The 26,644-nt window shown below is 37.8% G+C and overlaps 1 protein-coding gene across 1 annotated transcript; it reads right to left on the bottom strand.

Moving 5' to 3' along the window:
- Nucleotides 1–1,932: 1,932 nt before the first annotated feature.
- Nucleotides 1,933–24,692, bottom strand: LOC113533124 (glycerol-3-phosphate acyltransferase 4). The gene is made up of 13 exons (XM_026925010.3): nucleotides 24,571–24,692; nucleotides 21,234–21,786; nucleotides 18,434–18,503; nucleotides 17,002–17,335; nucleotides 14,631–14,705; nucleotides 14,371–14,460; nucleotides 12,617–12,710; nucleotides 12,385–12,500; nucleotides 10,398–10,453; nucleotides 10,176–10,261; nucleotides 9,896–10,024; nucleotides 7,472–7,551; nucleotides 1,933–4,819 (listed from the first exon to the last, which is right to left on the bottom strand). Exons 2-13 carry the CDS (start codon nucleotides 21,399–21,401, stop codon nucleotides 4,711–4,713), a joined length of 1,407 nt encoding a protein of 468 aa, XP_026780811.3. The 5' UTR covers nucleotides 21,402–21,786; nucleotides 24,571–24,692; the 3' UTR covers nucleotides 1,933–4,710.
- Between the last annotated feature and the right edge of the window lie 1,952 nt (nucleotides 24,693–26,644).

Here is a 26,644-nt window from a genome sequence, read left to right as displayed (position 1 = left end):
ACTGGACGTACTGTACAGCCACCAAAAAGTTTATAAGCTCCGCCCATCGTGCGGCATGCGAACGGTTTTAATCCCCGCCCACGAACTACCAGGAGTCTTTAGCCACGCCCACTGGGTTCAGTATACTGTAAGTAATGTACAGCCTGCGTACATCTTCTATATATATTTTATTTTTAATAACATTATAAAGGATACAAGGACTAGAATGTGTTAATATTTTAAATCTTCTTCTTCTTCTTCTTCTTATTATTATTATTATTATTATTGTCATTAGTAGTAGTATCAGTAATAGGAGAAGTAGTACTGCTGGTTTTGTTGTCCTTTTGTTCTTTTCCTCCCTTCTTTCTTCTGTGTATTTTATCCTTTACGTGTTATTGTCATAGCTGGACAGGGAAGGGTGTATATGGAGGTTAATGGATGTGCAAACTAACTCTTGCCTTTAATTTAGCACTATACAATGCACTTTATGTGCTGTGAGATTAATTTGTAAATCATTTAGGTGTGATGTGTCTTGTCAATAAGGACAAATACTTTTGTAATAGATGTATGTGATGTAGCTGTGATAATAGCAATTACAGTGTTATAGACCTAATACATGCCTCTGTAATGTTAATGGTACAGGCTTATTACCACAGGTTACTATTAACACTTACATTATACACCTGTCACATTAAAGCCCCTTTGGTTTGGCTTGATGATTTTGTATTTATTGTTTTTTTGTTTGTTTGTTTGTTTTTTTTATGGAATGAGGCATCATTAAGTTTCTCTGCACTAATAACATTTTGAAATGAGTTTTATATTTTTTTCCCCCATTCCATTCACACAGTTGGCTATTCAGCAAAGCCTAGTGTGTGACCAGATGTACTACTTTATTGTCAGGCTGTGACAAAAAAGAAAATCAAATGCACATATTCATAAGATAATTTGCTTTGGCAGTTTGTCACGAATAGCTTGAGCTTGCCACAACAGGGGGTAAAATGCTGAATCATGGAAATGAACTTCATGCTAATGTTCTCATCCCTGAGCAACATCGAGTTTATTGCAGCTCTGTTCGGTTTCATATTCACCAAAGTTTGATTCCCTTTTTGATGGAAACTGAAATAGTACTACTATTCATGCACTGGTTCATTTAAACATTCATTTAAACATTTTTGTTTGTACTACTTTCATTATTTCTGTAAGACATGCAAGCCTTGTTCATTGTCATATTTGCAAATGTATGTTACTATGGCATCCAAAAAATGACAAAAAAAAAAGTTGCTTCTATGTGTATAGCTTCCTTTAACATACGACATATGAATTCAAAATATATTTAATAAATTTTTTTACATGAGGTTTGCATAATTTTTAAAGAATTCTACACCGTACATTTCTACAATATGTACCTTTCCACTGCAGTGATATATATTATTTAAAATCCTCATATAATATCTTTGAACTTGTAAAGTAGCAACAAGATAGCATGATGCTGAAATAATGTGATTTTGGAATGTACAGTTTTCATGGTTTGGATTTATCACATCATAAAGTAGCTGTCAAAGTTATATTAAAGGTAGAGATGAGATTGAAGGCTAGAATCTCTTCTACTAGGAAGAAGGAAATGCAGATGTTACAATATAAGTACAATGTAAGGCATAAATATGAGTATTTACTAGTAATATGTTAAGCAATATGTGAGTATTAAAACACTAAATGCCAAAGAAACATCTCCATACAGAAAACTTCATCGTATCAACAATTAGTTTTTAAAATTATTTTATATGGAACAGCTGAAATACAAGTCCCTGTGAATGAGCTGTTACATTAATATAAACCGTGCAGATAGCGATACTGTCAGAGCTGCGGTTACAGAAAAAAATCACCTTCTGACTAATCAGAATCAAGAATTAAACAGTGTTTTAGTTTTGACATTATACATATGACAGACTCGAGTAAACGTTGTAATTTTTTTTATTGACTAATTTCATCCATAGACATGACAAACGCACAGTTTCTTTTCAGGGAAGGAGGAATCAGTGGTAGAGATTTAACAGTTGACTTGATGAGAGAAGGATTTAGCTTGGCAGAAGTCAAGTCACTGGCAGCACAGATGCAAATCATTCGTCAACCCAAAAATGCACTCACCCGCAATGTACGCAAGGCCAGAGTCAACATACACTGGCTCAATTCCAAAAGACAGATGACTTCTGCATCCTACACTTCCTTTCCGCATTTGGCTTTCGACTTAATCCCCAAGTCTGAAAGCGTGTGAGCTATTTTTGCAAGTGTTTACTCTGTCGTCTGTTAGGATTAAGCATATTTCTATGTACACAAATATTCTTAAAATCAGCCCGTCTCAGAGGATCACTAGATCTCTCCACATGGTGCTTCACTGAGATCTTCATTCTGCCCTCTTCATAAAGCTGAACTCTACACTGGTTTATGTGGTTGAGACTTCATGTATATAAATAAGTGCACTTTAGATCAGGGGCCCATATGATAGAAAAAAATAAACTGGTTCAACAGGACTGAACCAGTATGGGAACATTTGGCACGGTTTCACTCTAAGCTCGATGAAAGCAGATGTACAGTAATGTCTGGACCCATTAGCTGAAGTGCCAACATGTGTGAGTTCATGCCATCTCAGAGGACATCATCAGGGCATTAGGACTGGTTTTAACACATACGCACAAACCTGCACAAACCACACTCATATGCAGTACACTGTGCTCAGAACAACACTGACCATTTTCAGTTCTTGGTGAATCTAAAACTTCAAGTAGGTAATAGCACTGCATTTCCTTGATTTGAGAGAGGGTGTGTGCCTCCTTGAACTTGCTGCCAAGCCCTTTATTGATAGGGAAATTTACAGCTGATGTGTAAAAATTCTTGTCCATTGTAAGTACCCTTATGCTACAGATGCAACAGATAGACATCAGGATGAAAAATGTTTGCGTTTTCCTTACAAAATGATGGATATCAAACATATGTAACTAATACGACTAATAGCCTTGATGTTTAAATCCATCTAGGATATTATTATTGGAATTATAATTTTGGACTGTGATATAAAAGCATGTGCATTTTAGCTCAGACGTTTTAGGAAACTTCTGAACTGAGGATAATCTGGTCATACATGTTTATCTTCTTGCAGTACATTGACAATATTCCTACAGTAAGCACCAAACATGACTGTATCTTTAAAACATAACCAGGAATGCTGAACACTTGTACGATTGCATCGCTAGAATTCTGTGACTCACTTTTTGATGCTTTATCTGTGGGATAGACATATTTTGCATGTACAAACAAGTAAACAATGTCTTCAGCCAGTTGTTTCTTTAGGCACTATCCCAAGGGTTCTCATGTGGAAATAAGGTTACTGGGGTAAATAATGCAGAAATGAAATATAACACAGTTCCAGGCCTGCTATTTCTATGGTTACAAGGGAATGAGAACATAAAATGTTCATACAGTATTCCCAAAATTTTTCTTGACCAAGAATAATGGTTAAGTGAGGAGTAAAACACATCGGGGCTTGCTGTTATAGCCAAAAAAAAAACCAAAACAACTATCCCACTACAAGGTAGCGTTGAACATTTTCCTATAACAGCACACCCTGACATGTTTTATTCATCTTATAACAATTACAATACAACATTTATAGTTATGTTTAATGTTGCATAATGTCCGCGAAGCAAGCTACATTATAGCAGCTATACAGCAGCTATAAACTGTGATTCCCTCACCAGCCTCTGTTTTTTTTTTTCTCTTCTTTCTCTTGCAGTTAATAAGCCAAAACACACAGCTTGTCATGTTACAGAGAAACCGCAAAGTCCTCTTTCCTGAAGACTTTCCCATGGTGGAAAACATACTGGCTGTCACTGGAGACTCCTTCCATAAATGTAAATAAACACTTTTAGACAATTTATAGAAAATTTAACCATATCAATTGTTAAACAACAACAAAGAATGTTTGTTTCTTATGTAGAGTGTCCATCATACAAGTCCCTGTGAATGAATTGTTACTATAGAAACGATAACGTATTAAAACGAGCACATTAATATAAACCTGTGATTTGCTTTGTAGCCAGAACTAGTATCAGAAAATTAATCAACACCTTTTGACCAATCAGAATTGAGAATTCAGCGACCCTGTTGCACAAATTACAACATTTATAACGTACTAGCTAATTTGCATTAGCTATAATTGAGGACCCATTTGAGTTTATGTTTTCTTTCCTGCAAACATCTACAGAACCCATATATTCACACAGCAGAGATAAAGTTAAAATAAAACTGACTGTAACATAAGAAATATAATAATAATAATAATAATAATAATAATAATAATAATAATAATAATAATATAAATAGGATGTGAATTGTGCTTAAAATGGATTCACAAAGTTAAAAACAAAAAACAAAAAAAACAAAAGTCCTGCTGTTACACCGTTGTTTTTGAGAGTGTTGATAGCAACCAGTTTGCCTTAGAGAATGTGCGCTTAGAGACCTTACAAAGTGGCCACGTTATTAAATTACACCTCAACATCATGTTGTGTTGGTTACGCAAACATAATTGGTGAAGCAACTGACTGCTGAAAATTAAATCCCTTCTACCACCAACAGATGTAAGACTTGGCTCACGACGCAATCCTGATAGGTTTTTTTTTTAAAGATTGAATGATTCAAGTTCTTTCCTGTCCAGTCACCTCAGTCATCTTTCATTCCTCAGGAGCGACTGCGGTCTTCGTGAGTTCCCACCAAAATCTTGCTATACAGTTTCTGTTGTTCTTCTTTAAAGGTGTCTTTCACTTTGCTGCGCTTTAAGCCACCGTCCCTAAACACAAACACATAGTGATGCAATAAATGTAATAAAGATGTAATAAATAAAAAAATCCTTGACCAAAATCAAAAATGGATATTCAGGATACAGTTGTCAAAAACACAAAGTGAAAAAGTGGAGACAATGTTTTTTAAATACATAGAAATGTGGTTACTGGTATAAGATTAGCTGTAGTTCATTGCACCAATTGAATTTATTATAATTATTACCGTTAGTAGTTATTGGGCTAATTAAACACAAATGTCAACCTTACCATGGAAAAATAAAGTTGTTAGCCCAGGAACAAAACTACTTTTAAAATGTCTTTCACTTATATTTCACTGTGTTTAACTTCTCTGGTTGAATTATAGAGGAAATTTCATCATTTATACATCAAATATATAGCGTGCTGTATAGAAGCGTCACATCCACAATGCAAAAACATCACATGCATAATGCCAAGTTTTTCTTAATGATGTATTCTTAAAACAAGAAATATTTTCATATCTATACGTTCTGTGTTCATTCGAGTCTCTTTGTTGTTATAAAGTGGATATAAAAAGATAAATCCTGTCAGACCCTTTCTCACCTTCAACATGATATAGCAAACAAAAACATTCAAGTCAAACATAAATTCTTACTCGGGAGAAAACATTTTAGGGCGAAATAAGAAAAAGAAAAAACTTACAATAACCTGGTTGCGCAAGTGTAATAATATTTTATAACGGAGCATGTTACTGTGCTCAGACTTATCCTCAGAAATCACGTTCAAAAGTAATTATCATACACGTCATCCATGAAGTGATTCTGATTAACGCTAAATAAAGAGCAGGATTTTCTTGACATCTTCTTGGTTTCATCCTGCTGCTGAAGCCATGGTTTACAAAGAGCTAACAAAGTATGTACAGGACCTCAATGTCAAAATGTATTGACATAGAGGGGTCCAAAAGAATTTCCAAAACATTAGATGTGCCATGAAACTTCATCAACAAGTGGAGAAAAGGGGGCACCACAGTGACATTACTAAGAAAAGGACGTCCCTCCAAAATTGATATAGGACGAAAAGAGACAGACCTACAGCAACATTAAAGGAGCTGCAGAAATAACTATCAAGTATTGGTTGCTACCTGTATGTGACTACAGTCTCTCATATTCTTCACATTTCTGGGCTATGAGGTTGGGTGGCTTGATAGAAGCCCTTTCTCACACAAAAAAAACACATCCAAGCCCACCTAAATCACCTCAAACCACATGGCAAAATGTGCTATAGTCTGATGAGACTAAGTTAGAACATTGTGCGTATAATTCTAAAAGATATGTTTGGTGCAAAAAGAAGAAAGAATACATACTGAAGCATGGTTGTGGCAGCTTCTCTTCAGCTGAGACTGGGGCTTTATTCAAGAGAAAGGGAATCATGGATAGCTCCAAATAATAATCTATTTTGGGACAAACCCTGCAGGTCTCTGTTAGACAGCCGAACATGAAGAGAAGTTTCACCTTCCAGCAGGATAACGCCCCAAAGTACAAATGCAAGTCAACAAAGGAATGGCTTCAGAAGAAGAAGATCAACATTTTGGAATGGCCCAGTCAGAGCCCAGATCTAAAGACTATCAAAAACCTGTGGAATGACATGAAGAGGGCTGTGCACACTAGATCACCTCACAATTTGATAGATCTGGAGCATTTCTGATAGAACGAGTGGAATAAAATTGCTAAATCAAGATGTGCTAAGTTGGTAGAGTTTTACCCAAAAAGACTGAGTGCTGTATTACAAGCAAAAGGTGCTTTGACAAAAAAGGCGTGTCCACACTTGTGCAACCAGGCTATTGTATGCTTTTTTCTTCTTTTTCCCTGAAATTTTCTATATGTTTTTACTTGAATTTTGTTGGATGCTATATCACATTAAAGGTGGAAAAACATCTGACATGATTTATCGTGGTTTCATTTATTTACATCACAAACACCTGCAATTATAACAGGGGTATGTAAAAGAGTTTGTCTTTTTTGATGTCCATAAGTCTGATAAATTGCTGTGTATTTGAAACATATAAATGAATACATGGGTTTTTTAAGATTTGCCTGCGTTGTCCTCAACAGGTTAAATGTCAACATATGCAAATTGACTCATTGATCTGAAGCTTGTCTCTGCTGCGAGATATTTTTTAGTCAATGTGTGTGCAAATTTGACATCCATAATGCTGGAATGCTATTTGTATTATCTTTTTTTCTATTATTTTTTTTGTACCAGGGCATGAAATATGTTCATTTGTTTTCATATTTTGATTTATGAATGAAATGTATGAAGGAAAAAAATACCATAAAAGGGAATCCTAGGGTTATGCCTAACAAAAAATAAAACCAGCGTAAGTATTCATTTGTGTCTTTGGCCACTGACATAAAATGTTGTGTATCTGTGAAAGAGACATGTCATCTCACATATCCAGTATATACTTTATATTATATACAATGTATATTTATATATTTCACGATTCATAACTTTTTGGGTGCAAAAATGGCTTACATCTCCACAAAAATGTCATTTTCAGCTTTAAGACACATACTGGTTGTTTTTGCCATCATTTACAAAAGAAGCACGGTTATATTCTAGGCGAGAGCTGAGTGTGTGTTGGTCAGAAGCATAGATTTCTGAAGCTAATGCCTTCTTACCACAGCAGGTCCACCAGGCCGCCCTGTCTGGCGATAGCTGCTTTAACTCGGTTAGCGAACTGCACGGCGTCCTCGTCTTCCTGTTAACACAAACCCAGAAGGCGAGTTTAAAACATTTAAGACATTTATAAGGTATCAAGTGTTCAGGCTCATTTGTGTGACAGTTTGAAAGAGAAAGAGAGGACTTCCATCTGCAAGCTGTGGTGGAAGGAGTGCGTCTGTCATAATCAAGCCTTTTCCTGTTATTGCCAGCCCAGTTGGGGTGACTGGAGTTCACACACACACACACACACACACACACACACATTGCTGTATGACTATATTTTTCCACTGAATTACTACTTTTCCAGAAAAATACTACTACTTGTCTACTCTTATCTTCCACCTAAGCCCCACACTGACATTAATCTTAGTTATAGTGAAATAGAAACCAGCACTATGTGTAAAAAAAAAAACACTGTATATAGAGGAAAAAGCAAACACTTTCAGTTGACTGCCAGCAACACGTCCCCACAACATCAGAACTGTCATGGTCTCAGACATTTGTTTCCGTAAACAGAGAATAGCACGGACACTCGCACTAAACTCTCATCCTTTTTCCATTAACAGGTCAACATCATTTGTTCATAGTTCTTAATAAAGAACAACCCATTAAAAAAGATTATTAAAAGAAATGCACGTGCACATTAGGGCCATCAAGTTCCTTCTTCAAATTCCTAATTATTTTTATACCACAGCATTGTGGAATTCTCCACTCTCAAGGTCAAAAGGTCAGAAGGTGATTCATTTTCTATAACAGCAGCTCTGATGCTTTTACACAGGTTTATATTAATGTGCTTGCTTGATGGTTGCTCCCTATAAAAGAATTTAAATTGTGTAATCGTCGATATAGTGAAGTTTCCTGTGAGGACACATTTATTTAGCATTTTTGCAAGGAGTCTCCAGTGTCAGCGTTTTGTACCAGTCAGATACAAAGGTTAAGTTTTCCAAAACAGTAAAGTCACTAGAACAGTGGGTTTTGCGGTTTATCAGTAGCATGACAACCAGTGACAAGTATTTTTTTTTGTCTTATTAACTTTAAGAGAGAGTAAAAAAGGAAGTGGTTGAGAGAATGACTGTTCAAAGCTGCTATAATGAATAACATAAATGATAACAGGAACTAGCTTGTTTTTGCAGATGTTCCACAACATTCAAAGTACCTAGAAATGGATAAAAGGTGTGACATGTTGTTCATTAATAAATTAGGATTGTTAAAGTTGGCAGATTGCTGTGGTGTAAGACGAATAAGACACTTCAGGCATGCAGGTGTAAGAAAATAATCAACTTCATGGTGGTAACGGTAACTCCACTATGCGTCAGGCCACATCACACCAGTCTATTATTGAATGCATTTAAATATTGAGTTCATATCACGTAAACTGTAGACAATGAAAATTGTGTAAAGAAATCATGTGTGTGTATGTATAAAAATGTTCTTTTATTTCAGCTTTCAACACATTCAGGCAGAATCCCAAAAGACTTCATATTGACTACACTTGCTCACTACACAGGGTAGAACCCAAATAGTTCACTATAATGCTGCCTTCAAGTGCACCTTGGAAGTTCTTATGTAAGTTCGGAGGTTGTACTTACAAAATGGTGTGTGAAGTGGTTCTGGTTGGAAAAAATGGACATTGTGAAAAAACGTCTTTTAATTTTTTCGTATTATCAATGACAAGAAGTTTATTTTGCCCATAATTACTATTAAATCTTACCAATGTCACATTCATACTGGGGGTTGCCATGATTTTTTTTTTTTATTGAAAAGCCCCAAACTTGGAAAATCAGGGCTCATTGAAAAATTATGACACTGTGGTGGCGTTCTCCCCATAATTTTTCTGACAGGACTTGAAGGCAGCATAAGTCCAATGGAATTGCGTTTTAAAAACAGAAAACCTCCATTAAGTGCCTAATTATACTGTAATATTTGTTCATTTTTCTATAGTCAACTAGAATAAATACGGAAATAAAGAATGTCATAAATGACAAGAACCTTATTTATGGTTTCCTATTTCCACATCAAGGAGCACAATGGTCATTTAGTCCAAATGTTTAGGAAATCACCAGCAAAAGAAGAAAGCAAAATCCTTGGAGATTTTTCCATCAGGACTCTATTAGGATATTCAAAGTGAAGGCCCTTCATGACTCAGCGATTTGGCTGCAGTGGCTTTATATTTGCTTATGTTTTCTGTGCACTGATTTGAAGATGCTTAAGCCCCAGTAGACACATTTGCATGGTCACATGCAAAGCTGGACCTCAGCTTCCAATCTGTGGCAGACAAAGTCGGGCTCCAGGCTCTGATTTGAGTACCAAAAGCACTGATGCAAAGAGAAGGTTTGCCATGCAAGTTAGTATGTCCTGAATCTGAGTGTGTTGCTGCTCACCTGTCGGCTCATGGGGGGGAGGTACCACACGCTGCAGACAATAGCCCAGCTGCTCATCATGTGGAGGAGATAATTCACCATGCCGAACTTGCTGCTGTTCCAAAAGGCGTCCCCGAAGTGAGGGTCATACTGCACAAAGCAATAACAATAGAATAATAATGCTTACAAGCTGGAAGAGATGGCTGGCTAATAACTTGTAAAGTATTATTATTGTACAGACAGTGCACATATGGAAAATGCAGGTAATTTTCCTGCATCTGCAAGCTGCAGAGATACAAACCTTGATGGCCACTGGGTAGATTGTTGAAGCGATTTCAAAGCTTCCCTTCTTAAACATCATCACAGACGTGTTGTTGATGCAGGTACCTATGAACAAAATTCAACAAATGCAGCAATCAGCAAAATCTCATATAAAGTGAATGAAAAGGCATCCCGAGAATGTGACAGTACTTCACACAAATAAAGCCAAGCCAGGTTATAATTCTGCAATTCATAAACTCACCTTCAGGAAAGATGAGGATCGGGAGTTTGCTTTTGTCCTCGACGTGATCGTTCAACCTGCAGTGAAATTGTATTGATTTGTATAAATCTACATACACAATGAAAACATTTCTAGCCATCTGTTTTCATGCACATTTTAGGTTGCATCTATTTGGAACAACCCTTAGACAGTAGAGAAGATGGTATTTTGGTACCACGTATTAAAGGAGCTGTGAAGACAGTGGATATCTATTCTCAGCAATGGCATGGTTCTGTCTCATAGTTTAAAAACACACTGTGAACAGAAAGAGATAAATGAATGTGGGATTTGAACCTGGCAAAGGTGCAGTTGTTTTCTATTGGCTCACATTTGCATGATTTACAAATCTGCGGTAATCAGATTTGCTGTAAACAATTTTTAAGGGCACTTTGGCTTTATGTCATGCACAAGCACTAAACCCTTTAGTCGCTCTGGCACTTATGGCACTCAGGTAGTGTAGTACTGAGGTACTGTTACATTTTGGCAATTTGTCACTGAGCCACTCTGGCAATGTAGCACTGTAGCACTGTGGCATTATGGCACTGAGGTACTGTGGCTCTTTGTCACTGAGGCACTATGGCACTGAGGTACTGTTGCACTGTAGCAATGTTAGGTGCTGTGGCACTGAGGGACTGTAGCACTTTGTCTCTAAGACACTGTGGTACTTAAGCACCTTGGCACTGAGGTAATTTGGCACTAAGGCACACTGGTACTGAGGCACTGTGACAGTGAGGTACCATGGCACTCTGTCACTGAGGTATTGATGCAGTCTGCCACTGAGGCACTGTGTCACTCTGGCACTGAGGCACTCTTGCACTGTGGCATTGATGTACTGTGGCACTCAGGTACTATAGCCCTGAGGTACTGTAGTACTGAGGTACAGTGGCACTCTGGCAGTGTGGCAGTGAGGTACTGTGGCACTTTGGCACTGAGGCGATCTGGCACTGAGGCACTGCCGCACTGAGACTCTGAGGCACACTTGCAATATGGCACTGAGGTACTGTGGCACTCAAGTACTGTCGCACTGTGGCATTCTGGCAACGAAGCAGTCTGGCACTCAGGTACTGTGGCACTGAGGTACGGTGTCACTCTGGCATTGTGGCAGTGAGGTACTGTTGGACTGAGGTACTGTGTCACTTTGGCACTGCAGCCCTAAGGCATTGAGGTACTATGGCAGTTTGTCACTGAGGCACTCTGGCACTGAGGCACATTGTCACTGTGGCAATAAGGTACTGTGTCAATTTGGCACTGTGACCCTGAGGCACTGAGCTACTGTGGCACTTTGTCAATGAGGTGCTCTGGCACAGGGGTACTCTCCCACCATGGCACTGTGGCACTGATGCACCATGGCACTGAGGCACTCTGGCATTGAGCCACTGTGACGCTGAGGTACTCGTGTATTGAGACACTGAGGCACTCCGGCACTGAGGTACTGAGGTACTGTGCATATTCAGGTACATACTCACATACTCCAATACTCACACACTGAGAAATTCAGGCACTCTGGAATATATGTTTTGTAGGCCAGAATTCCGCGGTGTCAAATTGCCACATTATTGCCACATTGCCCCAATGACTCAGTGCCACAGTGACCCGGTGGCAGGGTAATGTAATACCACAGTAGCAGAGTGCCTCAGTGTGTCAGTGCCACAGTGTCTAATTGTCACAATGTGTCAGTGCAGAAGAGCCTCACTGCCTCAGTGCCACTGTACCTCAATGTCAGAGTCCCTCAGTGCCAGAGTAGCAGAGTTTCACTTTCATTGCAAGACAGTTGTCAAAGCAAAACACTTTACACATTTGAATAAGAATATGCTTCACTTCCTCCATCTACAAATATCGAATCTAACCACCATTAAATTCAGACTGCACAATATTACACACTTGGCAGTTCATCATGTTGAACGTTCCAGTGTGAACACACTCTTTGAACTAGCGCACTATGGAGGCAGCAGTTGTGCTGCAGTATTACCTTTTGGCCACAAGATGGCGGTCTTTGACTTCAGAGCGTTCAAACCAGATGTGTGGACAAGCCTTCACCATAGACCTCTGAATGACTCCCATCAGTCCTCCATGGATCTGTCCCACCTAAGACACAGAGACTACTGTATTACTACAGCTGGGAATTGCACCATTAAAAAAAAAAATTGTGCACACGCACTACATGCACACACATATACACACACACGCACACAGACTCTTACCATTGCGTAACAGCCGTCACTGGCTAGTATGAGGACATCAATGGGTGACGTGTGGTTGGCCACACAGATTCCTCCATTCTTAGGCTTATTCTCACTGAATAATGCATACAAACACACACACACACACACACAATCAAGAAACAGTCAACAAAAGTCATTTTCCGACTGTATAGAATGGAATAACTACTGTTCCCCAAATAAATCTATCCAATTTAAACTGAGGTAGCAAGAAAAGATGACAAGAGTGACACAAACCACAGGAGCAACAGAAGGAAAACAAAACAACAAAGTATCCCAGAGAACATCCGCATTGAGGAAATGATTTGCAGACTGCAATTACGCTCTTAACGTCCATCTCACTATATGATGTAAATAAAAAGCTGTCTGATGAACATGGTGTCTGGCAGAGACAGCTCAGGAGAATTCCTCTCATAGCTTACATGCTAGCACAAGCTGCTAAACAGTCTATTCATCTTCACTACACAGCTGGTCAGTTCTACAATATAACTTCATAGATCTGTTACTACATGCATCAACAGCAAAGCTTTTATTGTCATGAAAAACAAGTTCATACACAGAAAATGCACCTCTTCTCTTAAAGGTGTAGCTTGGAAGTGTTTCTTTAAGACACATTACATAGCTTCAAAATAGTGTAAAACTAGCTGAATCCATGTGTGTCTTATGTGGATTGGGAGGCAGATTTCTACAATAATCATGGGGGGTGAGGTCATGTATAGCTGTGCATAATTAAAATTAAAGCTACAGTCTATAGATCTTTGTTACAAACAAAAAGATTAAATTATTTAGTCAAATCAAAAGTACTTTATAATATGAATATGATGTGCCTGAGCTGCTGGTGATCCTGTAATATTAATTCACAGTGTTGTGTCAGGGTCAGAATTGGCGAGAAATTTGTATTCATGCGTCACATCCCAGCTATGTGAAGCATCACACTTAAACCTTAGGCATGAAAGAAGCCCACCAAGATGATGACAGACAGGATCCCCAGCCAATCAGGAGGGAAAGTGCATAAGAGAATAGAAAATGGAAATGAGAAAGTAAATGTGATACTAGATTATAAAAGGAAAAAGGATTCAGGATTGATGGAGTAAGGCTTTTTTAATTGTTCTCTAATTTGGTGGGAAGATATTAAATGATGAGCTAGCCCACTCACCATAGTCAGCTAGTGACTAACTTTTTCTTTTTTTTTTTTACCAGCTTTTTTTATTTGACCAAATCCAGATTAAGTCTTGGACAGTTATGCATGTTTGATACCCCACCAATAAATAATTCCGCATGTATGACTGCATGTGGCTAGTAACAAATATTAATGCAGGTTGATGTTGTGATGTGTTAACTGTCGTTTGGTTGCTGAGCCGGCGAGGCGATGTCTAGGGAACCATCTGACAATTACTTCCACAGGAGAGACAGGATAAGAGAAAATCAATAAATCAGAGGGGTGGAATCTGATTCAAGTCAATAAAAGCCGTAATTTCAAATAGAGACATCCGCTGCTGCGTGGACTCTAATTCAATCCCAGCTGCACTGAATCAATTTAATTAAAAAAACACTGTCAGGAATCATCCTGACCAAATTAGATCAGATATAGTGACTATGCAGAAGTGGCATGGCTCAAGCTGAACAAGTAATTGCACAGGATACAACTCTTAAAGAAATGCTCATGAAAAAGATTTATACCAAAATGCATTAAATATATTGTAAATACCTTAAAGAGAGTTTATGTGTGGTCTTACCTGTGATGGTAAGTGATGATTGCCGTAAGTGCTCTCACACATACTCGGTAACACATCAAATGCACTTTTTCACTGAGAAAATTCTTCATCCTACACAAACACACACAATTGTTAACTCTATTGTTAATGAAAAGACGTGAGGATATGAAACTTCAATCATAAATAAGCACAGAAACACCTCATCATGTCTCACTGTTTCATTAATGGTCATAATAAACTGATTATTTGTATTATAATTTATGATTAGGTTTTATATTTACCTCCCATTGGGCAGAAATCCGACTAAGGTGGTGAGGACGACCAACAGAGTCACACCTGTGATGGCGAGTGTCAACCTGAAAAACCACACAATCAGATGTAAACATTCAGTCACAATATTCCAAATATATGCACAGGATTTAAAAAAAGATAACACTTGGAGTACAGTGCAATCCATCCTCTACTCTGTAGAAATTCAAGGATCTGTGAAAATGCGTTAATATTCAAGCAGTTCTTAGAAAGTTCTTTGAAAAAGAGACGCCTGTTCATCAAAATCGAGAAAATGTTTAACAGTAAATTCAGATATGGACCTGCGTCTACTGATATGAGCCTGATACTGCACTGTATTTTATTACAGGTGATGTTAGCAAACACCTGACTGTCTAGTAGTTATCTAGCTAGCTGATAGTAAACTAGTTCATACTTGTTAGAAGTAGACAAGAGCAGAATTTCAGTTATTTATGTAACAGTAGCCAAAGTTGTCAAAATATACAAAAAAAACCCTAATTATTCATCACTAACATTAGCTACGTTAGCTAGCTAGCTTAGCACACCTGCCCTGTAGCTGTCAGTTATTGGTTATATGTCATTCTATAATAATTTGCATATTGAACAGGATAGGTCCAAAACTGCGACCTCACAAACTAAGCACACACTTAATGATCCCCAAATTAGTTTTTTTTTTTTTCAGAAATGCAACAAAAGTGCGTTGTATAAAAGAAAAACAGACCCAAAGACTAATCAAAATAATCAATCTTCTGAATCAAACTTCCAGGAGCGAACCATTTAAACATCACATCACAGAGTGCAGGGATTGTTTCAAATGCAGTTAAGCACATAATACCCAAGTGAAGTGAAGAATCTCATTATAAAGGGATACAAAGGACACTCCAGCTACTAGAGTGCGTATTATGGAATGTGGGTTAAGGTCACTGCACAGGCAGCTTCTAATCTCAGGGAAGCCTCACATGGCCCCGAGGAGTGGCAGAATTAGCCTGGAGTTAAATTCGTCAAAGTGCAAGTAGCTCCATAGGGGCTACTGAGGTTTCACTTCAGCTATGTGTTCCTGTCTGATTCTGATCTGGAGTCAGAACTGAGTTAATAATCATAATTGTTGTTTGGTTGTTTTTTCTAATGAAGTAATATTGAGCGAAATATAATAAAACTGAAATAAAATTTTTGGGACGTTTACATTTGAAATGGGAGAACAATAAACTGAATCCACATCGCCTAAAACACAAGACAAATATACATTTGTCCTTGAACATCTGTTCAAGTGAAAATGTGCTGAATGCTTTATCTGACATATCTACACTCTTTAGAAGCAACAAACCTGTGCATGATTTGTATTTGGTTTATGAAAATGACAGAAAGCAGTTGAGTTTCTAGCTCATAGAGGGGACACATCTGAACCATGTATGATTTGAATATTCCACCATGATAGCCAAAGAGATTTAAAACCAAGGTGTGATGGGTGTGTTGAGTGACAATGTAAATGACTGACACGGTCCCGGATGACAATGTTTATTTTCTATTCCACTGTCTACTCAGACTACTCTGCTGAAAAACACAAAGTATGCTTACTAAGGGTGTAACATGATGACATGTTGTTATGTGTCAACATGCCTTGTGGAAATAGTCAATAGCAGCTGCATTCTAATAATTATACCATCTAATGCAATTACACTGTTTTAATACGAAAAGTCTCAGCTTAGCCTAGACCAGCACGTCACACTCCTACATACGTCACACTCCTAGCTTAGGCCTCCCATCTTTCAGCACTAGTCTCATTAGTAAGATTAAGGATCTTATTAATTATTGTTTTTTAAACTATATGAGCTTTTTTAGTATCAAGGCCCCAAATATTAACATCACAACACAATCATATAAATAAAAAGTTATTTCCATCATTTCTCTGTATTGTGAACCTAACTGAATCTTCAGTTCAGTATATCATTACAAGCCTAATGCTCACACTTCCTTGCTTTGGCATTGTTATTGTTGTTGTTGTTGATATTGTTTTTGTTTCTGTTGTTTATTACTATTTTTGTTGATTGTTGTGGCTGTTGGTTTTATTAGTATTACTGTTGTTGTCATTACTGTTGTTTCTGTTGTTTATTATTATTTTTGTTGATTGTTGTTGTTGTTGGTATTATTACTGTTGTTGTTTTTGTTGTCATTATTGTTGTTTCTGTTGTTTATTATTATTATTATTATGTTTAATATTGTTGTTGTTGTTGTTTGGTGATGTTGTTGGCGGTGGTGGTTTCAATCTCCTGTTCTAGCTCCCTCTCTCTCCCTTGTCATTTTTACAACAGTGATTACTTCCTTCATATCCCTCCTTTTTCTCCCCAATCCTACACTATGCATCACCTGAGAGGCAGCAGGATGCAGTAGCGGATGATCAGCCCGAGCCCCCAGAGCGCCGTGAGCCGTGTGCTGATGTGTCTGAAGTTGTAGTTGCTGCGTGTCAGCAGGTTCCAGGACTCAAGCTCCTCAGCTGTGAAGCGCTTGGTCACTTCATCATCCACGATGCTCTCGACGCCACGCCTGCAGAAATAGAAGATGTCTGACACAGCAAACTCCGAGGAGGAATAGGAGGAGCCTGTGGGGGAGGAGGAGGAGCCATTCAGGTCCCGGCTGCTGCCAACGCGGCGGATTTCTTTAAGCTCCTCCTCCAGAGACGTCGGCTCTTTGGCTATTATACCTGAAAAAGAAATGTTTTTCAAAGATACTTTAGATGTTTTATCAAAATGGTGGAGAAGGAAACTGTTTCACCCTTTGATACAGTCTTCCATTTTGCATAAGTGAGCTCCTTAAGCTGACTGAACTGATAAGTACAAATCATTAATTGAAAGCCAACATTATGCTGAGAACTGCACATCCACGGGGATGAGAACAATATGGGGCCTAAAACAGAACCTTGTGGGACACCGTATTGTATTGTATATTTTTAAAGCTTCCATAAATATGCTGGTAGGTGGATTGGCTATGTAAATTGACCCTAGGTGTGAATGAGTGTGCGAATGAGTGTGTATGCGTGTGTGTGAGTGTGTATGTGTGTGTGCCATGCCTTGTAATGGGCTGGCATCCAATTTAGGGTGTATTCCTGTGTATTCGCTCATAGAGTTCCAGGGATAGGCTTCAGATCCAGCCTGACCCTAACCAGGATAGAGTGCTTATTGAAGATGAATGATTAAATTATGAATTGTTTCCCCAAAGTCAATAATTAATAAATTCATTTATAAATTCAATCACAATGTGTTAAATTATAGTGTTTTGCCAAAATCAAGCAAGTAATATAAGTTGTTAGAAAACTATTTTTCTCTACCAAACGTGCTGTTTTCTAGCTTTTCTAGCAGTACTTTAATTTAAAAAAAATCTAGACTCAAGGACTGTTTGAAGCACCTTAAGTAGCCTATATGAACCCTGAACAATTAGGTCTAAGTATTCCAAACGTAGACACTAAATGCAAGTGTTCGTTTTCTGAGAACAAAAATCACAAGTGTTCCCACATACTTGTAATCACTCTTAAGCTCAATTTGGTCAATTTAATCATGTTTACCTCAGCAAGTCCTAATAATGAATATGGTAGTGCTATTATCCTAAAAGAAGCAGTTTTCATTTCTACTATAACTCTGCAGGATTCGTGTACAGTATATTAAACCCACAGTAGTGAGTACATAGTAAGTGAACGGACGGCAAACACCAGTGAAGAGGATTAACACACACACCTATGAACAGGCAGCGCAAAGACAAATAAGCACAGCTAAAGACCCGCCAAAAACACACATGGAAAACTCACCGTTCGTATAGGGTTTATACACAAGATGATTTTTCTCCCTGGCTCCTCTTTCGATCCGCATTGTGGCCCACTGAAAAGCACATTAATCAGGACTTTAAACTACTGTTGTCTGCAAAAGTGCATTTTTTTGGGTGCATTTTTTCCTAACAGTTCAGAGTGAATAATTTATAGTCATAAATATGAGATAAAACCTGTTTTGCAATTGAAACCATTGAACAATAATTAGGTTACATTATTATTCATTGTAATGAATAATAAATGTGCTAAGACCATCTTTAAACCTTTACTATTATCAAGAACACTTATCAAGGATCAAACAGAGCCAATACATAATGCTCCCTGGATTTTTTTTCTTTTTTTTTTTTTTACAAAAACTGCAGCTTTTATTTAAAAACTAAAAAGATTCCTGTTGGTTACTCAGGTTAGGGTTAGGGATAGGTTAAGGTGTAGCATTAGCTGCATTAATAATTGTATCAATGGAAGGACCTCACAAGGACAATAATAAGACAAACGTGTGTGTGAGAACTTGCCACAACAATGCAGGTTAATTTTGGAACTAATAAGCATTCTCAAAGTAGAGATCATTGCAAAAAGCACTGATTTTCATTGAATATGATTTTTTTTCACATCTTCCCACATAAGCATAAAAACATAACATATACTATTACTATCTATTTAATGTAATCAAGTTATGAAAACTACTTTATATGTCCTGTTCATGGATTCCCACTGGATGCTTTAATCTTTTTCATGGCTTGAAATGTGATAATAAGGTGCTATAACTATACATGGGCCAAATTCACATTCTTTCAATATAGTATTCGTGGGTAAAAACCTAAAACGTGAGACTTTCTAAAGATGGGCTGAAGGCAGAGCCTTGTTTACAGCAGTACTCATGAGTCTTCATTGCAGTTTCATTCTGAAACCATGTAGAGCACATGGGACTTTATACACACACACACACACACACACATACATATGTTGGCCCATTTATCATTTTAGGATTTGACAAACTGACAAGGACAAACTGTGTGAGATGATCTTGATCTTTTCAGAGTGCAGTATTTCAGTAGTGTAATTCTAGACGTGGTATTCAAAGAGGCAGCAATTATAAAAGCCGGTCACAGAGACACTTGCTGAGTAGGGTCAAAAAGAATGAATCATGCTATGGAAGAGTTGCTTTTCTTCCTTTTTTTTTCTCTGTACAAAGTGAATCCTTTGGTTTCAAACATCTTGGTTTGATGTTGCTCTTTTCCAGACAGTACAGACAAAAAAGTCTTGCACAAGCATTTGCGTAAAGGCACGAGATCTTGCACAACAGTCTGAAAAAAGTATCTAGTGTGTGTGTGTATGTGTGTGTGCCTGTGCCCATGTGTGTGAAAAAGAGAGAGAGAGAGAGAGAGAAATACCAAGCTTGTTAAATTATCAGCAGCATTAGGGGTGAGGCCCCTGTTTCCCATTCCTGTTCCACTCATTCCTTCCTTCTGTGTCTTCTGTTTCTATTTTACATATCACTATCCGTCTCAGCAAAAATAGCTGACTTTCTTTCGTTTTATAGAAGGAAGTGACCCCACTGTAGGCTACTTACTCTAAACTAATGCCAACGACTCCTGTGTTGGTAGGTAGTGTCTCTCAACATCAACTTAAAGTAATGGCTTGGCAAATTTACATATTATCCACCAATCAACCAAGACATGTTTGGTCTCTGCGGTTTGCTCCTTTAGTTTTGTACTAAAGTTACAAGAATAATGTCATTTACACGTAATGGAAATCGCCTAAAACATTTCCTGTAAATGCAGGTCTAAATCTGGAAACGTTTTAAATGACATAGTTACGCCAAGTAATCGTATTTCTAAAGAAGGTGTAATCTTTTGGAATTCTTCTGTGATAGAAAAATGTTATTGCGGGCTTCTTGTGAAAGAACATTACATAATATGGGGTTGCACTGTCTATCAAAAATAGTCAGGCTCTCGAGTGGCGCAACAGAAAATTATTTCCCATAGCAGCTGGAGATCGCAAGTTTCAATCCTGACTGAGTGCTAGACTGGCTGTGCTTCCTGGGTGGTCAGGATAGCATTATTCTCTCCCCTGTAAATTAGAAAAACACTAAACAATCATGGGCATCTGTGATTTCACGTATGCGTAAGAGGGCAGATAGCGCTTTCCTCTGAGTGTGTTGAATCAGCAGGAGTTCAGAAAGATGCAGTAGTTATTTTCACGTGTCTCAGCAAATCAGCACACTAGTTAAAACCCACAAGCGTGCATAAAAAGACACAGGTCAGGCAAGCAGAGGGCTCAAGTCACTCAGTCTCACGAAATATAACTGAGTTTGAAATACAAAAACCCACCAGCACGTCTCATTAGTCACTAGCTGACTATCAGGAGTTCTCTAGCTCATTTCTGGGTACGCAAATCCCGTAATGAGAACAAACTTGATGATTATCATTCTAGATCACTCTAGATAAAGTATATACCAAAATGAAATCTGTTCATTTGTTCATATAAAATGAACACAATTCAAAATGGTCTCCAGAAAATTGCTTTCATAGCTCAAAATCAGACATCTAGAAACAACTTCTTCAGAGATGTGGTGTTCTTTTGCAGGGACAGAAGATGCTACTAGGCATGTGCAGCGTGAGTGTCACCACTGTAACTTATTGCTGACTGATACTGTTACAACTGACCCCTATTACAACTGACCCCACTCTCCCCTACAATCACAACCTGTAGTAGTTTTCCCTTTAGTCATACTCTTATCTAAAATGTACCTACCAGTTTCCAGGGAGATCTCAGTACTCACCTCAAACACCTTGAGCAGGGTGTTCATGTAGAGCCGCCGGATGCCGAAGGACAGGCCAAATATAGCCGGCACGATGATGAACACCAGCAGCAGAGTGAACCACACGGTGAAGGAGATGCCCAGCAACATGCACAGCAAGTTATCAAATGGAGACACAAACGGACCCATTCCTGCAACCTGGTTCAAAAATCTTTCTTTAAAAAGGGAGAAAGAAGTCAAAAAAGCAACCGATCTAAAGTAGCTCAGGTTGTAGGTCTTCAGACCATGTTCAGTCTAAAACGTCTAAGGATAGAGGTCTATAACTGTGGCCTCTTCTCCAACTACGTCGTCTCAGATTCTCCTGTCACCAAAAATAGCCTCCAAAGTCCACAAGGGGCTTGTCTTGTAATCAAAAGCTATCGTTTTGTGCAAATTTGATCAAGCTGAATTCTTTCCATTGTGTATTGCTTTTACATGATAAGACGTCATTCATGATTTGTTTATAGCAGCAGAACTTGTAAGTTGGCTGTAAAATAAAGTCAAGAGCAGCTTCTCATCCAGTCCTTTCTTCTACCTGGAAATGAAAGAAAATGCATCTATTTAGAATTCATCTGATTACACACTACATTCATACATAACACACTTGTAATATAATAATAAATATTAATTACTGCACCTCAGTCAAATGTAGTGACTGAATAATGCAATATTTATAATCTGTACAATACATATCATTGTATTTATTCAGATTTATTTTCTAAACTTTCTGTAACTGTGTGCAACTTGGCAAACTTGAGTCTGCAGAAACTGTGACAATTTCCAAACTCAAGCCCAAAAATCCTGGATCTTAAAGACATAGTTTGGTCAAAATGTACAAATACGCAATTCCCCATCAAAAAAAAATGATGTTTGCTATCTGAAGATCCTTCAGCTTCGCACTGAGGCAAGAAGGCTAAAGTAGCTAATAAGTAATGAAAATCTATCCTTGTATGCTGTTTTATATCCTGATAAGATTTAAATCACATGCATTTACACACAAATGCATCTCCAATTGGACAGACTAAAATCTACTTTGTTTGGTACTATGCAAATCAGTTCATGACATTCAAACTGAAACTTCCAATGATCCTTCATCGTATCCTTCATTTTTATTTGCTTTATGAACTGCATCTTGATAATATATAGCCATTCGCGAAGCATGTGTGTCATCTATTGGGAGGGGTTTTGGTGGTCAAATGTGGCTTGGGGAGATGGATGCATTTACATTTGTATAACATGCCTACAATGCATCTAAGACCACTTCCGAAAGTGGTTTGAGTGATTGGAAACTGTTGTACATGCATCTTGGGTGCACTGACACTTTCATTTTTATATGGAAAATCTCCATCCAAATATATCACTGATACTAAAGACACATGAAACAATGTGTACATGGGGTCTATCTCACCCAAAAATCTTTTCTGAAAAACACATGTCCATTTCAATATACTTGCTCCAAATGACACTGCTTTGTGATATCACATTAAAATAAATGAGTTTGCAAATTAGCATGGTTATTTCAAATTTTCAGACTGAAGAGGAAGTATATAATTATTCACATAACATCCAACATCAACACTTTGGGAGTTGGAACCTAGAGGCTGGAATCATACCAAATTGTCATGGCTGATCTACATCTGGGGTACATTTTGGTGGCAATGTAGGAAAACATGATCCAAGGTGAAAACAGACCAACATCTCGATCAAAAAAGTTAAAACTAAAAAAAGTTAATAAAATAAGTCTTGAACACCACTGAAGATCACACGTAAATTATAGTTGTTCAGGGTGGATTTTCCTTTAAGGCCACTGGTTAAGAAAAAAGTTGAGGGGGAAAGTGAAGACCATGGCGGAAGTGAGAGGGTTAATTTCCCAGTGGCTCTGGGGAATCAGAACAAGGAGCTGTTTGAGTGAGTTTCCTCCCACAGTCCAAGAGTGGGAGATCTGCTGCACTAACATAAATCTGACATTACCAGAGCTGATGTGAGGTTCCACCACAGAGCTCATATTGTTATACACAGACTACTGCATGTGGACACATGAACAACTATGTGTTATTTAACCAGCAAAACCGAGGCAAGTGTCGCAAATTATGTAACATCTTCTCAGCTTTTCGTTAACTGGCTGTCATGAAATAGCCAGTGTTACCAACTTAGGGACTTTGTTGGTGGATTTGCTGACTTTTAGATCCATTTAGCAACTTTATTTCAATAACAAGCCTAGTGACAAATTTAGTGACTTTTTGAGCATATGTTAGTGACTGCACTCTATACGGCTCTCCAAGTTCACAGCTCAGCTGCGGGTTAAACAAGTTGAGAGATCAGGTTCAGTCGACTCACCACCTAAAGCCTGACTTAGTTATGGTTGTATGAACATTATAGTTTCCAATGACCGATCACTTATCACCATTGTTCTCAACAACCAATCACTGATCACCATTGTTCCCAATGACCAATCACAGATCACAATTGTTCCCAACAACCAATCACTGATCACTATTGTTCCCAATGATCAATCACTGATCACCATTGTTCCCAATGACCAATCACAGATCACCATTGCTCCCAATTACCAATCACTGATCACCATTGTTCCCAATTACCAATCACTGATCACCATTGTTCCCAAAGACCAATCACTGATCACCATTGTTCCCAATGACCAATCATTGATCACCATTGTTCCCAACGACCAATCATTGATCATCATTGTTCCCAATTACCAATCACTGATCACCATTGTTCCCAATTACCAATCACTGATCACCAGTGTTCTCAACAACCAATCACTGATCGTCATTGTTCCCAACGACCAATCACTGATCACTCATGAAATTTTTATGATCTCTCTTAGTTTTTTATTTGTTTTTATAATAATTATTAACATTTTGCAGATTCTGCAAGGCATATACAAACTTAAGACCCCAACTGTACATGTCATTTGGGTACTTATGTATCTCAGATTAATCATTTCAGCTTTTTTTGATAACCAAACCTCAGTTTATGGCGGTATTTACTTTGAAAATGTTGCTAGTGAATCATTTATATCATTTGATTAACCTAAAGATCAGTACAGCTGCTTGATTGTGACCGTTAGATTTCCAAAACGAGCCAGGTAATACAGTTCAGAAGTATCTTCCAGCAAAAAATGAATATTTCCGCTTATACAGTATTATTAGATGAAGTGTATACTGTAGTTACCGTTAATCAGATTCCTGTCCAGTTAAATGACAGTGTATGTCTATGTATATGTAACTCAAATACCATCAAAACACAGTTTGTCTCTCGCTAAATTAAGTGTTATAATGTGGTATATACTCACCCCGGCGTTTTAAACACGACTCAACAGCTTGTCAAATGGCTGTCGCACAGCTTTGTCTACATCCCTCTAGTTTATTCAGCCTGACATGACCGCCGGCTCCACTAAGCCGGCTGGGTTTTTCCCCCACCCGTATTCAGATAAACCCCGCCTCCTGTATCAGGATTGGCTAGTAGCGCTCGGGATCCTGCAGTAGGATTGGTTACCAATAAAACCGTCCAATCAGAATAGTCCAGAGTATGCTCTAGTGCAGGAGGCAGGGCTGTCGAGATTACAGGTGGGGAAAAAAACAACGTGTACAGATCCAAATATGAACACTAGTGTAATATTGCTCTCTAGTGGTAAATATTGTAACTGTCCGACTATTTCTGTTAAATTGAACATCATTCAAAGCTAAGTTTTTAAAAGATTTGTAAGAAATATAAGTTTAATTGCAAGAAGGAGCAGCTTTTCTAGTCCACAAGGATAGGATTATCTGACCGTATATCTGACATTGTTATCTGGTTTCTGAACAATTATGGAACGCTTTTCCAATCTTTAACTGTCCAGTTGTGATGACTCTGTGCCCACTTCAGCCTCAGATTCCTGTTCTTGGCTGACATGAGTGGAACTTTGTGGTCTTCTGCTAATCTGCCTCAAGGTTCAACGTGTTGTGCATTTTTGAGATGCTTTTCTGCTCACCACGGTTGTAAAGAGTGATTATTTGACCTTCTGTAGCCAAACCAGTATCTCTAAATGTAGTGTGGGTTTGAGCCATTGCACTGTTGAAATAAACATTTTTAAAGGATTCCTGATAAAATATAGTTAGTTAGTGCATGAAAAACATTTTGCCCCAAGTAAACCCCTCTGTTTGTCATTACTTCTTGGTTTATTTCTTTGAAAACTGTACACAGGTTCACAGAAACCAGAAGGTTGAAGATTCCTGTTCTTGTCTGACTGGAGTGGGATCCTTTGTGGTCTTCTGCTGGTCTGCCTCAAGGTTCAGCGTGGTGTGCATTCTGAGATGCTTTTCTGCTCACTGCAGTTGTAAAGAGTGATTATCTGACTTACCCTAGCCTTCTTGTCAGCTTGAACCAGTTTGGGCATTATTAATTAATTATAAACGAATTTATATATACAGAGTTAAATTAGCTTTTATATGCAATAATAGGCAATAATTTATAGTAGGCTATATAGATAAAAATCATACTTTAAGAAAGCCACTGTAAGGAATATAGATGTTTAAACGTAAAAGGATTTTCATAAAAGTATTTCATAAATTTCATAGTATTCCTTTTTATTTTTATTTATTTTATTTACCTTTATTTGTTATTATCAAAGATATTCCCAATGTCTATGTCAATTTATTTCATCTTGCAAATTAAGCCTTTAACATTCCTGGTAATTAAACTTCATTTACTACATCCAGGACAAACCACAGTCCAGAAGATGGTGCTCTTGTTTTACAGACTAATATTAATTAACTCCATCTTAATTTAAACCTTTAATCCAATCGTCTGAGAAGCAGGAAAATAATAAATAATAAACTGGAATATGCTAATGTAAAATGGTTAATCTTATTTTGATGAGTTATTTAGTGAAAACATGTTAAGGCTCCAGGGTGTTCTCTCCTGCATTTCCACTCATAGTGGCTTTCAGGTAAATATTTAGTCTATATTATATTTAGTTCTTTAAAAATGTTTTGATGGAAATAGGAAACAACATTTTGTGGAAGATTATATGTCTAGGAATACAGCATGTGCACTGAGGCAAGGCAAGGTCACCGGACACTTTTATATAATGAGTTCCAGATGAACATTGACTAATCACATTTGAAAAGTTCTCCATTCAAAGCCTAGGTTACTGTAAGTGAAAACACTTACCTATGCTGTGCTGTCTGAAAGTGATCAAAATCAGACAAACTGTGTCTCCGTTGCAGAAAAGGATCCAGGACACTGGCAGGATAGATGAGTATCCAGATCTCTGCACCCTCTGACCTGTTGTATCCGAACATTAGGACATCTCAAGTCAACCTTGAACCCTGTTTCTCTCAGCTTCTCTCAAGTATCACAGCTCTCTCAGTAAGATCACAGCTCTC

This window comes from Pangasianodon hypophthalmus, chromosome 8 (genome assembly GCF_027358585.1).
Source record: "Pangasianodon hypophthalmus isolate fPanHyp1 chromosome 8, fPanHyp1.pri, whole genome shotgun sequence".
Classification (NCBI taxonomy): Eukaryota; Metazoa; Chordata; class Actinopteri; order Siluriformes; family Pangasiidae; genus Pangasianodon; species Pangasianodon hypophthalmus.
This window is presented reverse-complemented; position numbering and strand designations above follow the sequence as displayed.